Source organism: Camelus dromedarius, chromosome 16 (assembly GCF_036321535.1).
Source record: "Camelus dromedarius isolate mCamDro1 chromosome 16, mCamDro1.pat, whole genome shotgun sequence".
Taxonomy (NCBI): domain Eukaryota; kingdom Metazoa; phylum Chordata; class Mammalia; order Artiodactyla; family Camelidae; genus Camelus; species Camelus dromedarius.
Window position 1 is genome coordinate 16,137,843 of NC_087451.1, and position 17,895 is coordinate 16,155,737.

The 17,895-nt window shown below is 36.7% G+C and overlaps 1 protein-coding gene across 1 annotated transcript in view; it reads right to left on the reverse strand.

Moving 5' to 3' along the window:
* Positions 1–2,738: 2,738 nt before the first annotated feature.
* Positions 2,739–17,895, reverse strand: part of UBE2G1 (ubiquitin conjugating enzyme E2 G1) — an 83,092-nt gene continuing 67,935 nt past the window's right edge. Inside the window, exons 4-6 of the mRNA XM_031469532.2 lie at positions 17,461–17,639; positions 15,324–15,446; positions 2,739–5,820 (exon numbers count right to left, since the gene is read on the reverse strand). Of these exons, the coding sequence (XP_031325392.1) occupies positions 15,360–15,446; positions 17,461–17,639 (266 nt within the window). The 3' untranslated portion in view covers positions 2,739–5,820; positions 15,324–15,359. The remainder of the gene's footprint in view (positions 5,821–15,323; positions 15,447–17,460; positions 17,640–17,895) is intronic.

Genomic DNA, 17,895 nt, shown 5'->3' on the forward strand with positions numbered 1-17,895 from the left:
TGAGTGCCCTACAGGTATTTTCTGGGTAATGTAAAAGTGGTCAGGAAGTACTGTCACAACTGATGGCTGGCTTTGCATCATATGACTTATGTTGCTAGCATCTGGTATGCAGCAGGTGCTCAAAATGTTTGATGAGCTGTTGCCACTGTGAGCTATACCAGGAAATCAGAACTGGGTTCAGGTTTGCCTCTGCAACTGATTTGTTGTGTTGATCATAGGCAAGTCCCTGCAAGCTCTATGCTGCCATCTCAGATTATCCATAAATTTTAAAAGGGAGTTGGAAGGTGGGGGTATAGCTCAGCCGATAGAGCGCATGGTGAGCATGCACAAGGTACTTGGTTCAATTCCCAGGACCTCCATTTGAAAAGAAAATAAAAATAAAAATAAAAATAGAGAAACCAAAAGGGAGTTGGACTAGAATCCGTGGTTCTTAATGATTTGGTCATGACCTCCTTTGAGAATCTGATGAAAACCAGGGACCCTCTCCCTCAGCAGCACACATGCAGGAATAAACAAATCTGTGCCCTTTCAGTTTGCTTGGAGTAGATTCCCAGTCAAATGCGAACTCACCTTAAAGAATTTAACTAACTCGAGGGCTTCACTATCTCATCACAACCTACCCTTAAGAAGCCCTCTAGGAGAGGTGAAAGCACTCTTCTTAGCAATGTCCGTTAATATAATCCTATCTCTGGAGCCTTGTCTTCTGAGTAGGCTCGTAACTGGCTGGAAACTCCTGAGCTAGAGGACTTGATACATCTTGTAAAATAAAGCAACTGTAGTCCTCAGTGAATTTCAACACCCAACAGGCTTGGATGGAAGCTACAACTTTGGATATGACCTGAAATATTAACATTCTGGAAAATCTGAGCACTAGAACATGGTTCGTTTTAGATCTAGTTCATGTTTTCTTAGTCTGATTTAGAGGAACTTTATGTGGAGTCATCTTGGATAGGGAGCATGAAGTGTAGGCAGGGCTAAATGCTGCCTGGCTTAAGGACATAGCGGAACAGACTCTTTCTGGGGAGACAGTGCCATATCATGGTAGAAGGAGACAGGGAGGGAATGGGCTCATTTACCAGCCTCAACACACTCACTCTCTGTGTGACCTTGGAAAAAATGTTCCTGAGGTCAAGAGGTAATGGCACCCAGTATGAAAGGAAGGTTGTGAAACTGAACCCTGGCCATGAAACTTCCTTGCTGTACCATCTCAACAAATTAAGCCTGTTTCTGCATGAGACACTATTACTTTGAGGATCCTTGTAAGAACTGGAGTAGATCCTTTATGAAACACATCTAGCATAAGCCTGCCACAAAGTGGAGACTCAAGGAAATAGGAACTTGATTTCTGGTGCTCGTTAGGAATAAAGATGTCATTGTGAACAGACAAGCACTATTATACTTGTTCCCAAACAGACTGCTGGGAGAAGAAAACTAAGTATGCTGCCTATGACTTTCTGTGCAGCTCCTAAGTCTAAGATGTATCTGGCTGCCTTTTGTGAAAGCCTTTTCCTTCTCCTTCAGTATTTTTCCACCTATGTGAATAGGAATCAAAGTCTTTCATTGTTTCACTGCAGCTCAGTGGGGTGTGTAGACTCAATGAGACAAGAAGCCTAGTCCTTAGTGGCCAGGTTACAGCATCTGAAACTGAGCAACCAAAAATGCCTTATCCTGGAAATACTTTGCTTTGCAAACTGAATCCTGTTGGGATTTGCAGTCCTCCAGAAAATAAAAGATTTTAATCTGGTGAGGTGTTTCCAACTCTATCTTTATGAGAGGGAGGAAGAAAGTCAACTGGTCCTTCCTCAAAGCCTAAGGTCAGTCAGAAGATGTTCACTTTCATTGGAAATGACATGCAAATAAAAGTTTTTTGCCCTATATCTTAAGTAGATGATTACGCTTCAAATTGGTATTTAAAGTTTAGGGACATCATCTAGACCCTTCTATAATGGTTTCATTTCAAACATATTTATCAGGAAAATTAAAGTCTGAAAATGAGTCCCCATATCCCCCAAACTGCTCTCAAGGAGGATTTTCTTCTTGTGATTAAGAGGTCTGGCTCCATGTTCTTGGAGTCTGCAAGGAAAAGGACTTAAAACCACTGGCAACTTATATGGAGACAGACAGGCTTTCAACACCTAACATGTAAATCCATATAAACTACATGAAAGGATGCAGGGTGAAAAGCTGGATACTGACACCCTGAATCTTGTTGGGGTTTGCAGTCCTCCAATAAATAAAAAATTTTAATTTGAAAAAATTAAGGGAAAAAAACTTAAAGGAAAAAAGTACTCAGTCTAGTCTTATTTGCACTAATTTACTAAGTGATACTGGGCAGCTATTTGGGCCAAATTTGCCCATCTGTTTTAGACAACGGACGCTGGTGATTGAGATGGAGTCTGAGTTCTTCACCTTTTAGCTTATCTTCATGGTAGAGCCAGTCTACACCAAAGACAAAATCCCCAATAATGCTCTAACATGTGCTCGTTTTATTTAAAGTTCTAAATCAGCACGCACGGAAACTCTTAAGAATGGTGGTTGGCCCCACACTGGAATTTTTAAGACCATTAGATCAGGTTGGAAGTCAAGTGAACTTCCCACCCTCTGATTCCCTCTTTAAATTTTAAAAATTCTTTACCAAGTTTCCCCTGTGGGCCCTATGGTATCATGCGCTGTTTATACAGAAAGAATTCCACAACTTGCTTTTGAGACCTGCATCCTAAAACCAAAATAGCTCATGATACAGCCTCTAAGTCATCATTTATTGATTTATAGAGCACCCATCACATGATCGAGGTGCTTTACAATACAGTAAACATCACAACAGAACTCACATAGTTAAATACAATCAACAAATTACAGAACTAAAAAAGAAAAAAAAAAAAAAGGAAAGAAAAAAACTGGAATGAAGCAACATTGTCAAATTTCAAAGATGCTGAGAAGTAGCAGTACAAAAAAGGTAATTCCACCAACTGGAGGAGACCAGACGGGCAAAGATACACAGGCACCACAACCCAAAATGGGCAGATTTGCAGAGAGTGAATGAGCATATAAAATAAAATTTCACAACCAAGAATGAAGACTGTTAAAGATACTATGACACCCAAGTGATCACAGAACTAGTGGAATAACCTCACAAAGGTATTACCTTGTTATGACAAGGAAACCAACCTCATCTGGATTTTCAACTCACAGAGGCCAGAAAGTCACTGAGGATCATCCATCCCATTATGAGCAGATTGAAATCAATAAGCCTTTACAAGAATCTGAAATAAATTTAGGAAACAGGCAACAGTTCTACAGTTCATAAGACTATGTAGGTGTTGTTGATAGTTGGCACAAGGTCAGGGAGAAAAATTCTTTTCCTAAAGTAGAGAGGACTCACCTCACGCTGATGATGAGGCATGGCTGGGACAAAAGCCACCTGTTATCGGTGTCACCTGAGTGTGGTTTAACATCAAATGTAAAGGCATCAGGATTCACACTGTCAGATGAACACTGGGAAAGGCACAGATGACACTTCTGACAGAGGAAAAGAAGCCAAAACGTCTCTCGAGGCCTGTGTTTCCACATGTAGCAGGGTCGGGGCACCAGGTGGAAAGGAGGGTGAAGAGAAGGGCACTCCTTCTTGGCCCCTTTTCTGCTCTCCTAGATCTAGCCCTAAAAAACACATGGTTATACCAAAGTAACTGCATTTAAGTGGCACTTGAAGTTCAAGAATAGTTGTCCCTGAGTTACTAGGTCATTTGCACCTCCCTAAAGAGTTAAATCCCATGTTTTAACTCAACAGATTGCTAACAGAATTACAGCAATAGGAGAGCAAACTTCAGACTCCATCTTGCCACAAACCACCACCATGTGAACAATTTCTGATTTAAGAGTAAAAGGGATCACCTTCAAAGTCCCAAGTAGGTATGCAGTACTGGCACTTTGGGTCAACAATTCTTACAGAGTCTTTGAAAATATAAAGTCATAAGCGAAGTTCTTGAAGAAAATTGGGCTGCAATGAATCAAACAATTTCACATTCGGTCATTACACATTTATGGGTTTTATAATGCTTCAGAGTGAAGAACAGACTGAAATTTAGAAAAACCACTCCTTACTGTGACTATATCCTCAATTATTTTACTTCTACTTAAAAAAGGACATGCAAAGTTCGTAAAGAACTGTGTAAAGGACTGGCTACTTGCAGGAATCCTTTCACTCTTCTGCCAAAGCATCTCTCCAAACCCCACAAAGCGGAGATGCACCAATTCTCACTGATTCTCACAATTAAACACCATGTTCTATCTGGTACCGTCTCAAGTTCTGTCCCTAATATTCCAAAGACTACTTCCCAGTCCCAACCTCACACCAAACACAGAGGAATCTGGGCCTGCCTTTAACACTGCACCTGCTCATTTTACCATTTCCTGAAATTATTTTTAAAAACTTATGATATGAAATATACTATGCTCAAACATTAATAAAATTCAAGTGCACTATGTCATTGACAGAATCTATGTCAAACAGCAAAGCATTTACACACCTGTAATGCTTTGAGATTCATTTGAGAATCTATATAGAGCCCAATACGTATACTGCTATGGCCATGTGATTTTCAAGTATTGTTTGTTTGCATAAGGAATCAACCTGAGATTTTTCTAAACTGCACTTCTCTAGCACTCAGTATTATAACCTTCATTCAATACAATAAAAGCCAACGACTTGACAATTATTGGAAAAAAATTATATTTTGGAAGAACTCACTACATAAGGTGACAGAATTCCAAAATCAAATTACATGAAAATATACATCGCAATTTCTTTGTACAATAAGTGAGAAAAATCTGCAGTATAGAAGAATAGAGGCAAAGAAATATAGGGCTAAGGAGAAGGGTGTGAGGGCAAACAGCACTTTTTAATAGCAAACCCCGAAGTTAAGTAAAAAGCCTGTAGCTGTGCATGCTTTATTCATCCAACCTTCACATTAAGTAACTGAATGGCAAAAATAAAACCAAATCAGAATTTTGTACTGTTTGGGGTAAATTTGAGTAATTTGAAATCCAAATTGATTTCAGAACCAACTCCTCTTAGTTCTCAGGGATAACGACTGAATTCAAGAGCTCTCAACAACAAAAAAAAAGGTTATTGCTACATCCAATCCAAGAGACGGGTGCAAGCATAATACAAAAGGGACAAAGCACCTAGTGATGACCATTCCTCTGAAGTCATCATGAAAACTCAAGTAGTTGCTTATTGACTATTTCAGTATTTGAACTAAATGATTTGAAAACTTTCTGGCAGAGATAAAAGCAAAGGGGAGCGTGTCAAAACAAAGAAGATACAAAAGTTTAGTAAGTGAAAAGAGTTTAATGAAGCCTCAATGGTTTAAAGGAAATTAAATGGAAACTTTTAATCCTAATTGCTTTTCATCTGACATGCTTTAAGGAGTCTTTTAAAACTGATAAGAAACAATGAATAGGGAAAGAAAACCTGCTAAAATCTTTTAGAATTTACACGATTCTTACTCTACTACAAGAAAGCATTATTTGGTACAAGGTGTATTTGTGGATGTACATGAACAGTATATATATTATCCGGATCACGTTGTGCTATGTACAGGTCTTTACAATTCTTCCTGAAGGTTAAAACAGTTCATTAGAATTCAAAATGCGTAATCATCTGTAAGTTGGCACTTGTTAGGCTCTTGTCAGCATTGATACTGGCATGTTTTATTGCAGCCCAGTTCCAGCCAGTGTTTGCCAACTTGTTACAACAGAAGTCCAGCAACAGGTGGGTAGAGTGCAGGAAAAACAGTGCCATGTTTCTCAGTTGGAGACCTACAAGAAAGCAAACAGCATTATATAATGAATCTATAAATTAAAAAAATTGATTAGCAATTTTTACCCGTATTCTATTTCTTGGGAAACAAATTCTTCATTTTGCATTAAGCTCACTTTTGTGCTTGTCCAATATGGTAGCCACATACGACCATTTCATTTTAAATTTAAGTTACAGTTATTTAGTAAAATTTTAAATTTAGTTCCTCAGTCACACTACTCACATTTCAAGCGCTCAATATGGCTGTGACTGCCATATTGGACTGTGAATATTTCCATCAGCGAAGAAAGTCCTATCATACAGCCTTAATTTAGATTTTCAATATTCCAAATGTCTTTTCTACTTATGTTACACGTACAGTCAAAAACCAAGTGCTTCGGAAATTTACAAATATTCAAGGATAGGCAGATAAGCAATTTAAGATTACCATACTTCTCAACTTGATGAATTTTATCCAATTCTCTTGGTTCAGTCCAAACCTATTTCCTTCATGAAGCCTCCCACAACTGACCTTCTCTCCTAATTAGTCTCCTGTTGTTTTGTATCTGCTGGTCTCATGTCTTCAGTAAGCCCAGAAGTCAAGAATCACATCTAAATAAAAACAACTACCACCTTATCAGGTGCTTACTATGTGCCAAGCAGCATACAAAGTGGTTTACAAACTTATCATGTGAAATGAAATGCTCACAACCACCATATGAAGGAGTTTCCCCCATTTTTACAGAGAAAAGTGAGACAAGGTCACAGAACGAATTAATAAGCAGCAGAGTTTCCTAGAAAAACACTAGTTTCAAGTTTAAAGGGGAAAAAAAAGTCTCATTAAATGACTGGACCTTTCAGAGCTTTTATTATATTAATGTGTCCTTTGAATATGCAGGAGTTGCAGAGAGGAGAATACCAATTACCATTACATCAGATCAAACACTCCAGATACTCAGAAAGCTGTATCATCTGCCAAGCACTATGCTGGCCACAAAAAGTTCAAATAGGAGATGACTGGGAATCCAAGGGATGTCATTTTAAACTCCTAACACAGAAGCCAAATGTACTTGGAGCTATGGTAAATATTTAACTCACACCAGACATGTTAAAAGTTCAGTGTGCAAAACAACTAAAATTAAAAATAAAAATTAAGGAAGGAAGGGAGGGATGAAGGGAAAGAGAGAGAGAGAAAGAGAGAGAGGAAGAGAGGAAGGAAGAGGTAGGAAGGAAGGAAGGGAGGAAGGAAGGAAGAAAGAAAGAGAAAGAAAGGGAGAAAGAAGGAAAGAAAAAAAGTTTGGTGTGTCTTCTAAAGCCCTGAATGAATTTATCAATCTTACAATCACCCAAATTCAACTATACCAAAGCTCTGTTGTGGGGAGGAAGACAGCTATGGGCTTATCTGTGGCCAAACATGTACCTGTTTCCCTTATGGAGACTACATCCCTAAGACGGCTCCTGAAAAGTAGAATGACTGCTAAATTTCTCTCCAAAGGGCTTGTACTAATCAATGTAAATGGCCCCCAACAAAGAACTGAATCCATCAAGTATGAATATACCACCTTCACCAGCCTCAGGTTCTACTGTTTGCACACAGATATACATATGTGCACACTTTTTATTAGAAAATATAAACACACAGACTGATGATACTCAAGAGACATCGTTACAAACAGGACTGTAACTTTCAGGTTACGTTACTCGAATATTTTTCCAAAGACCACATCCCCAAATTAACTCCTGGCCAATTAACCTCTCAAGAGCTGAAACAGAACCGCGTATAGTCTGGGCATTCAGTAATCATTCCCCTACTAAATGAACAAGAAATTTCAGGGCCACAAAAGAACCATTTAAGAACTAAACTGTTTCCATGTGAGGTTTTAAAGAAAAATGCTCCAAAGAGGACTGACTACTGAAAGTCATTACCTACCTAAAATCAGGCAAATTGAGCCTTTTAATGGTGAACTATTAGCATTAGCTTCTTCAGCAGAAACAGAAAAAAATCTATTTCCCTCCCTTTGAATAAAATGTATTCTAAACAAGAGAAAAGGCCTCAGTACAGAAAAAGCAAGTTTGGGGGAGGAGGGAATAGCTCGGTGGTAGAGTACGTGCCTGGCATGCATGAGGTCCAGGGTTCAATCCCTAGTACCACCATTAAAAATCAATCAATCGATAAACTGATTACCTCCCCCCACCAAAAAAAATAAATAAATAAAAATTAAAAAAAAAAAAAAGAAAAAGCAAGTTTGTTGTTTTCTCTAGAAAGATAAGTGTGAACCTGAATTACCTACATAACACTCCAAGTAAATGGTGCTGATCTAAAACAGTCCCTGACATTTTGTAAGCATATCCCATTTCCAGCTTAAAATAAATCTTCTGTTGTGTAATGGTATTAAAAATCACACTTTTTATATGAATTGAAATTATATCAATTATGTCTTTATGAAATAATTTAAGTATCTGTTTTTTGTCTCAAATCTACTCTTAATTATTCTTGATTTCTAACCTACAAATCGAGATGGTTTGCCTCTAAAGATATTAAGTGTCTTATTCCATTATTTCTAAAACTAGAATTAAACTGTTAATTTTCTATGTGGCTACACAACTTAATCTTTTTAAAAGGCCTAAAAAATTACAAAGCAGACAAATATGCTTTCAAATAAAAACCACTTTTTGATGTTAAAGATAATGAAAGTAATTACTCACTCAAAGAGTGTTCCAATAATTCCAATAATCTCAACCATTCTTTTTGCTGTTGTTGTTTTTGGTTTTGAATTTTTAGTTGGGGGGATTAGGTTTTTACTTATTTATTTATCTTTAATGGAGGTGCTGGGGACTGAATGCAGGACTTTGTGCATGCTAGGTATACACTCTATCGCTAAGCTACAGCCTCCCCCACTTCACCCATTCTTAAGTGAAAGCAGTCCATGAGTTAAATAGCTTAGTATCAAGGAAGTTTTCCCCACAGATGATTCCAAAAGTTCCAATTCATCCTACACTGCCACCAAGTACACTAGTAAACTACTCTCCCCCTATTACCAGTCCATCAGCCTTCCTCCCCAAACTGAACAATTCTTATTCTTTTCCTTATGTCACACACTGGTGGGCACCCCCACCCACACCCCGTCTCTCCTAGCTCTCCTTGTGACCAACAACTTTTTGGTTTTGATACAGCCATATTTGTCAATTTTTCCCTTTTATGAGTGTTATCTGTACGTAATAAATTCTCTACCTTGATATTCTCCTGTATTTGTTCTAACAGTTTTGTTTATCATGTTTGTCTTACGTTTTAAACCTTACTGGAGAGAGCTTAGCCTCCTCCCTACCTCAGTCAATAAGGTCACCAGAGATCACCCATTATCAGTGGGAGTGAGATGGGTGGGTCCTTGAAGTTGAGTAGAGTCTTCACTTCTCTTCATTATCTTATTGTAACGCAGGAGATTAGAAAGGCTCAACATTTCAGGAGCCTTAATTTTAAGGATATGTGGGTGAGATGTGGAGGCTAATCCTTAAATGATTTGAATACGACACCCATCAAGGATGTGGTCCTCCTGTGATAGTCACGTTTTCCAAATGTGGCCTCAAATAAGCAATGGAGAAAATACGGCTGCTCTGGAGTAACAGAAGCCACACACATGGAGCCATATGTACTTCCATTTGTGACAAATGACTCTGGATTCATGCACAAACACACACAACCAGGTAAGGCAGGAAGTCTTCTATCTTCCTGTGCTGGGTTACACAATGCCTAGTATCCTGGGTCAGATTGCCTAGGAAATGGATTCTGAGACACATTCGTACAAGGTTTACTAGCAAGTGCTTCCAAAAACAAGAGTGAGGGAAACAGGACTAAGCAGAAGATGATGAAAGGCTTCAGTCAATCTCAAACTGGAATGGCCTTTCAGAGAATTCCCAAATTAAGAAACAAGTTCAAGCCTTTATACCAACCCATCCCTTCCCCAAGTCACCAGTCAACAGATGCAGGTGGCCTCCAGGGAAGGGGATTAACTTGGGAAAGTTACCTCTTTTAGCTAAGCTTTCCCAGAAAGCAACTTAGCTGAGTTATCAGCAGGCAACATTCCCAACAGGCTGGAGTATGACTGTTTCCTTCTGGGCAGGAGACAGTAACATCCACTACACATATAGTTTATCTGTTATCATCATCTTACTTGTTCCCTCTGATGAAGCCAACCACCATGTTGCGCGCTGACCTACGGAGAGGCCTGTGTGACAAAAAAACTGAGTGGGAACTCGGTCAACAGCGTGTGAGGAACAGAAACCTGCCAACAACAACTTGTGTGAACGTGGAAGCAGATCTACCCGCAACTGAGCCTTGAGATAACTGCAGTGCCAGCCAACACCTTCACTGAGGCATTATGAGGAACCCAGAGCCAGAAGATTCAACTGACTCATACCCGGTTCCCTGGCCTATGAAAACTATGAGATAATAAATGTTTTAAGCCACTGAATTTTAGGTAATTTGTAATACATCAATGGAGAATTAATACAACCCCTCTAAGCCTTGATACAGAACAAAAAGACATAGTCCTTTTGTCTAAGGGTATATAGATTGTGGCCATTTTGCTGATGTAACAAGAGGGGTACCACAAGTTCACAAGAGGAGTACGACAAATTCACAAATGACTAAAAGTTAAGACTCTTAAGTGCTACAGCGCTTTAGAAAGGGAAACATTTGTTTGGGGATGAAGAGCAATTGCTTCCTGAAAAAAGGGAAATTTGAAATGGAACTCATCTTAACAAGAGGCAAAGTAGAAGACACATTCTAGACGCTGGGAATGGGAAATGGGTTAAGTACCTGAGTTGAATGAATGGTGAAATGCATTTCAGGAAGAGGGTGACTATATGAGCAAAGAGGGGAAACTACTAGTAATTTCTAATGAACAGACAATAGGCAAGACTGGGTACTTAAACACTAGTTAAGGAAGTCTGCTTTAATTACTTATTAATCAATGTTTCCCAAAGAATATTTCTCTTTGGCCATCGGTAAGCCAAAGGATCCTCCTGGTGAGCTTCAGACTGAAAACAGAATACAAAATCCTTTACTCAGTTACTAATAAATCAACATGCAGTTTGAGGACTATTTTTTTTTTACACAAAAGCCTGAGCCTAATAGTAACACAATAAATTAGGAATAGTAAATAAAATTAATCATTTAAAATTAGAGTATGAATTTAACTTAAAATTCTGTCCTATCTAAACTCCATCTGCCACACCCTTTTGCAACAGTGCAAAGCCACTGCAATGCATAAATGAATACATATACACACGTAGTATCTGAAACTTTAAAGGATGCTTTGTTATTCATGTGAGTAGTGCTGACCTGTCAGTCAAGATTTCCAGTTACTGCTTCCTATACCTTTAATTGTTTAATTTTAGTTTAGTTTCATTATCAACAGTATATTACAGTGTTTTTCAATTAACTTATTCTATGCAATAAGGTATTCTGATTCAACATTATTTTTTGCATCCATCTTCTTTTTAAATGAACATTATTCTTGGTAAGTACACTTTGAACACACGTATGTTATGTTCAATTATAAATTTAACGCTAATCCCACTAACAAAGGAGATAACGTATAATCCCTTACAAAATTGGTTTGTGTCACTTCATTAGTATTTACTTAATTAATTTGCAATATACTATCAAGGTAAATATAATAAAATTATTGGTTATTTCCTAAATTTATAAAGTACTGTTTATAAGGTAAAATCATACATAAGCTTAGGCTTCAGTGTTTGTTATTTCATTCTTCTTCAATTCTTTGTTGTGACCAAGCTCTCTTCTGACTGGAAAACAAGCCCTGAGGTGCTTGTTGTTCCTAAGATATTGTCATACCCATAAGAGAATCAATGCAATGAGCTGAGCTTTGTGAAGACTAACATAGCAGTTGTTTCCAGGACAAATATCTAGGCTGAAGTGCAGGTGGACACAAAAGATGTTCAATTCCAGCAGCAGCAGACTAAGGCAATAGTCTAGGAACAAGAACTTGACCTAAGGTGGTGGAAAGCCAGTCAAAGGAAAAGATGTGGACCACTGACTAGACGTGAGGGAGGTATCAGATGTAATGATAATGAAATCAGGACAGGAGCATTAGCAAAAATAAACAGGATGTTGAAAGGCAGAAATAATTTGAAGACTGTAAGGTTATTGTTATATCTTCTGGGGACAAAAAGAAGTAAGGTTAATTTTCAGCATTTCAGGTTATTATAACAAGATTTAAAAGTAGATATGAGGCTTTTCAGAAATTAGAGATATCAAACGTGAAAACAGAGTGAATGGTGGGTAGACTTTACTTCTGATTTGCACTTTTGCATTTGATACATTTAATCATAAAAATCACGACAGTGTGATACCAGTTCAAGGACAGACAAACCAACCAATGAAACAAAGAAAGGTCAGGAACAGATCAACACATACCTGTAGTATGTACCTGTAGAAATGTAGTTTTATACATCAGTGGTGAAAGGACGGACTTGTCAATGAATGATGCAGTCAATAGTTACATGTGGGGGCAGAAATCAAAGCGTAAAGTTGAACTCCTACCTCACACCATACACCAACCAATTTCAGTGAATTCAATACATATGTGAAAGGCAAAACTGTAACATTTTTAGAAAACAATATCCAACAGTAGCTTTCTGATGCCAGGGAAGAAACTAAGACACAAAAAGTAAAATCCACACAGGAAAGAACTAGTAAATTCAGCTGCATTAAAATTAAGCACCTTCTTGCAGCCACTGTGGAAAACAGTATGGAGATTCCTCAAAAGACTAGGAATAGACTGTAGCTCACAGCAAAATAGAATGCGACAATTAATACATGTATGTTCACGTATAACTGAAAAATTGTGCCTACCCTGGAAATTGACACAACATTGTAAATTTACTATAACTCAATAAAAAAAGTTTAAAAAATAAAAATAAAATAAAATAAAAATAAATAAATAAAACATATGGTTAAAAAAAAAAAGACTAGGAATAAGACTATACCATATGATCCAGTAATCCCACTCCTGGGCACATATCCAGAAGGAACCCTACTTCAAAAAGACACCTGCACCCCAATGTTCATAGCAGCACTATTTACAATAGCCAAGACACGGAAACAGCCTAAATGTCAATCAACAGATGACTGGATAAAGAAGATGTGGTATATTTATACAATGGAATACTATGCAGCCATAAAAATGACAACATAACACCATATGCAGCAACATGGATGTCCCTAGAGAATGTCATTCTAAGTGAAGTAAGCCAGAAAGAGAAAGAAAAATACCATAAGATTGTTCATATGTGGAATCTAAAAAAAAGAAAGAAAGAAAGAGAAAAAGAACATAAATACAAAACAGAAACAGACTCACAGACTTAGAATAAAAACTTACGGTTGCCAAGGGGGCGGTGGGTGGGAAGGGACAGACCTGTAGTTTGAAATTTGTAGATACTGACAGGCGTATGTAGAATAGATAAGCAAGATTATACTATATAGCACAGGGAAATATATACAAGATCTTGTGGTAGCTCACAGCAAAAAAGAATGTGACAATGAATATATGCATGTTCATGTATAACTGAAAAATTGTGCTCTACACTGGAAATTGACACAACATTGTAAACTGACTATAACTCAATAAAAGAAGTTAAAAAAATAAAAAATAAAATAAAATTAAGCACCTCTTTTCATCCAAAGACATCATAGAGAAAGTAAACTGACAAGGATAAAAATTAATAACCTAACTAAAAAACAGTAAAGACTGGAATAGGCATTTCACAGAAGAAATGTCAATGGTCAAACACATGATACCATATGCAATTGCGCTGGTAACTAGGGCAACACACATTAAGTCCATAAAGATGTATCATTTTACACCAGATTACAAAACTTTGCAAAAACCACAACAATAACTACAACTTTGCAGAAGTCTGATAATATCAAATGATGAAAAGGATATGGAGTAAATGGAATCCTTGTGCTTGCCAAGGAGTATAAACAGATGCAACACTTCAGAATACAATCGGCATTATCTAGTCAAAGTGACCTAACAATACCACCCCTAGGTATATACCCAAGAAAACTGTAGTGTATGTGCAGTAGGAAACAAGGATAGCCACATTCTCTGAAATAGCAAAACCAACGCAAAACAAACCAAAAAACCCACTCCAAATTAGGAAATAATGCAATGAGATTCAAGAGTAAATTTATCTAATAAAATTATCACGTAACAGTGGACAGACAAAATATAACTATACACAACAAAGAACAATTTCAAGAATATAATGTTGAGCAGTAAAACTCACAAAAGAAAACATGCATTATAATTCCACATAGATACAGTTCAAAAACACGCAATACATTGTTCAAGAATACAAACTTGATGAAATTATGAAGAAAAATAATGTTAAACACAGAATTGAGAATAGGAGAAAAGGATGGGAGAGAGAAAGGGAACAGAGGAGATGTAACAGGTAATAGTAAAGTTCTTTTTCTTAAAGTAGGTGACAGGTACAGAAATAAATCACGTATTCTAATTTTTTAGATGTCACATTTCATTAATAGGTTTTATCACCTCAACATTTAATTAAAACAAACAAACAAAAAACCCAGATAAATATCACACATTTGGTCAATTAATCTACACTGGCTCCCGCTCTAAGCCATATGGATGCCTTCTATCTTTGACTCTTTGATTAGACTTAAAAAGATAGACTTGTGACTATAGATAAAATATACAGTAAGTTTCTTCTGTATAGCACAAAGAACTATATTCAGTATCTTGTAGTAACCTATAGTGAAAAAGAATATGAAAAAGAATATATGTAAGTGTATGTAAGACTGAAACATTATACTGTACACCAGAAACTGACATAACATTGAAAAGTGACTATACTTTAATTTAAAAAAAAAATGTATGCAATAGGGAAAAAGAAAAGATAAACTTGTGGACAGATGGTATACAACAAAAGGGAAACTTTTCCTACTGGCTCTATAAGTAATGAACAAGGAGCTAAAGACCAATTAAAACAAGAAAAGTAGATGTGAATGGTCTTGCCAGTATATTATAAAATATGATCTTTCTTTTAAAAAAGTTAGGAAACAAAAATTTAAGTCATTCTTTACCATATATAACACAGTATGAGAAGATATAAGAAACTTTAGTGCCCAGCTTAGATGGTAGACCAAAAAGGTAAAACATAAGAAACATAACTGAAAAGAAACTTTTATTATGAGAAATTTTACCGTCAATGAAAAGAAATATTCCCCTACTATAGTAACAACCATCTTAAAACAGAATATCTAGTTTAAAACAACTGGATTTACTAAAAGAAAAAGCAAGGAGATTACACTGTTTTTGCTGAGAAACAGCAGATTACTAGATACTACTACTAAAAAATGAAGCTAATGAATACAAGTAATTCAAATACTCAAGTCACACAGTTTCTAAAAATGTTTATGACGTGTACAAAAAGGCAAAAGAATAGTACACTTTTTTAAAAACGAACTTACCCTGAAATAAGTGAAGTTACAGCTGTTGAATAAGTGTCACTCAAAAGCAGTCTCTTGGCTTTTTCTTACACAGCGGGCAACTTTCCTTTTGAATTCTCCATTTCTGTCTTCCCTCCATTCTTTCTGTAGGTACAAAATATCAAGTGATTTTATGAAAACTCCTCTTACAATCTCAAATACTTTATAATGTAATGCTTTGGCAATATGAACACTTAAAATGTTAAAAAGTTGGTAAGGTAAAAAGTAGTCAAAACTTACTTTTACAAGGCACTGTGCTGGGATACAAGAGCAGAAATCCCCTATGCAAATTACCTCTTTAGGCAAAATTCTCTTTAAAAAAGGAAAAGGCCCTAAAGAGCATTAAGTTCTGTTTTACACTGAAAAGAAAGTGACAACTTACAAATAAAGGTATTCAGGCTGCGTGAAGGATCACCAAAGCTCCCTACTGGAAGCAATCAGAAAATAAAGTAGACATAAAAGGGCCTCCTATGTTAAAGTAGATGAGTGGAGTACATCATATTGAGATGATACTGACTACTGTTTCTAGTGGGGGCAGGAGGACACATGACAATGACAATATCACTATCACTGCCAGGCATGTGAAAATGGAACACAAAACAGCACCAGCACAGTTTCATGTGAGAACAGAGTTGATTTTACCTAGCATGAAAATAGCAGGAAATTCTCACAAAAATACCCAGTCTTTTTTCCCCATATCATCCATTTAGGGACATCAAAGACTACGGAAATCTTCAGTACTTGCCGTTGCAGAGAAAAAGATTTGAACAATTTTTGCCCTTAAAGCAAGGCGCCCCAGAGAGTCAATCATTATAATAAATTATTAGATAAACTATAATGCTGACATGTAAAGAGATTCAGACATGTTTGATGAAATATTTATGGATAAAATATTAAGTCTATAAATACCTCATTATCACTTTTAAGAAATTTTAAGGAGAAAGGGGCAATTCCAGCAAAGAGGGAAGGTCAATCTCAAGGGGAAAGAAATCAACTAAGAAGGGTACTTAGCAGAGAGAACTAAGGCTGCAAGCAGGAAGCTATTACAATAATGAAAGTAAGAAGTACAAGGGCTTAAGTCCATGGCAGAGAGGGTGGAGAAGAGTTTAGAGTTTATATAGTATGACTGACATTCTTTGGGGACAGACAGGACTAGACAAGGATGACTCCTGGGTCAAAGACAGACTGGGAGATAATGGTTCCAAAGCAGGAACTAGAATAGAGTCACTATTTTTTGAATCCAACATGCCACAAATGATGACCAGATGGGTGGTGTTATCATCTGCGTTTTATACATGACAAACCTGTGAATTCAACAGAGCAAAAAGCACATATGTTTATCTCTTTGTTCTAAGATCTTACTAAAATGATCATATTGGAATTATATTTTTAAGGTATAAATCTTCACTATCAGAGAAAAATGGCAGTAAAGTCATCTAATAATGGGAAGAAATTTTTCTGAAAGACCACAAGCAGATGAAAGAATAACGAAACATGCAGCAGAGAAGACAAAGCAGCAGCCTAGAGAAGCATCAGTGGAACCCCAGCAGAGGAGGGAAAGGACCAATTTAACAGAACCCTAAAGAAGTGAAAGTTTGGAAATGGCAGGTCTTCTTAGTAAGAAGTGGGCTGAGAAGAGATTGATAGGAAGTCTGTATAACTCAACAGTTTGGCCTTTTCCTCCTACCTACACCCAAAATCCTAATACCTTTCTAAAATAACAACAATAATAATGATGATATACAGATTTTACATAAATATAGTGAAAACCACCAGAATTAGAGCTAGTGTGGTATTGCTACTGAAAGTAATTACTTCTTTATTTTGGCACGTAAATGACACCTCTCTTTAATAGAGACTTGATATTAAGTTTTCCTAGGTATAACAATAGTTTTATAGTTTATATAGTAAGATAGTGTCCTTATTCTTAAAAGATGCAGGTACAAGTATTTAGGAGTAAAAGTTATGTCTTATTTTTGTACAGATTCAGGAGAAAAATAAATGAGTATAAACATATATCGATACAAATATACATATAAAGATATCATAGTTCTAATCAAGTTTAATTAATCAAGCTTAATTAAAGGGCAGGGGAGATGTATTCATGTGACCACCTTACCGCAGCATCAACATTAGCAGGTGAGTCTCCATTAGGGTCTGCCAGCATAGAAATGACACTAATCATGATGGTTTCCACGGTGTGAATAGGCAGCCAGCGTTCCTCTGGCTTTTCATAACCATATTTATCTTCCCCGGGCTCGTGAAGAATAGAAATGCATACATCACCATTTTTATCAACTGCAAAATTAAGAGAGTAAGATCCCCGTTTTAAATATTTAAAACAATTTGGTTACGCATAAAATAACTATTATAGGTATGGTCCTGATTCCCATGGTACCTTTATAAAATTCAGTACCACTGTACCAATGAATATATACAGAAGTTAATTTCCAAAATGGAACCTGTTAACCTTTTAGGAAGATAACAGATTTCTTACCCAATAGGATCCACCTGACAAGCCCAAAAGGAATGTAAACTATCTTTTTCATTGTGC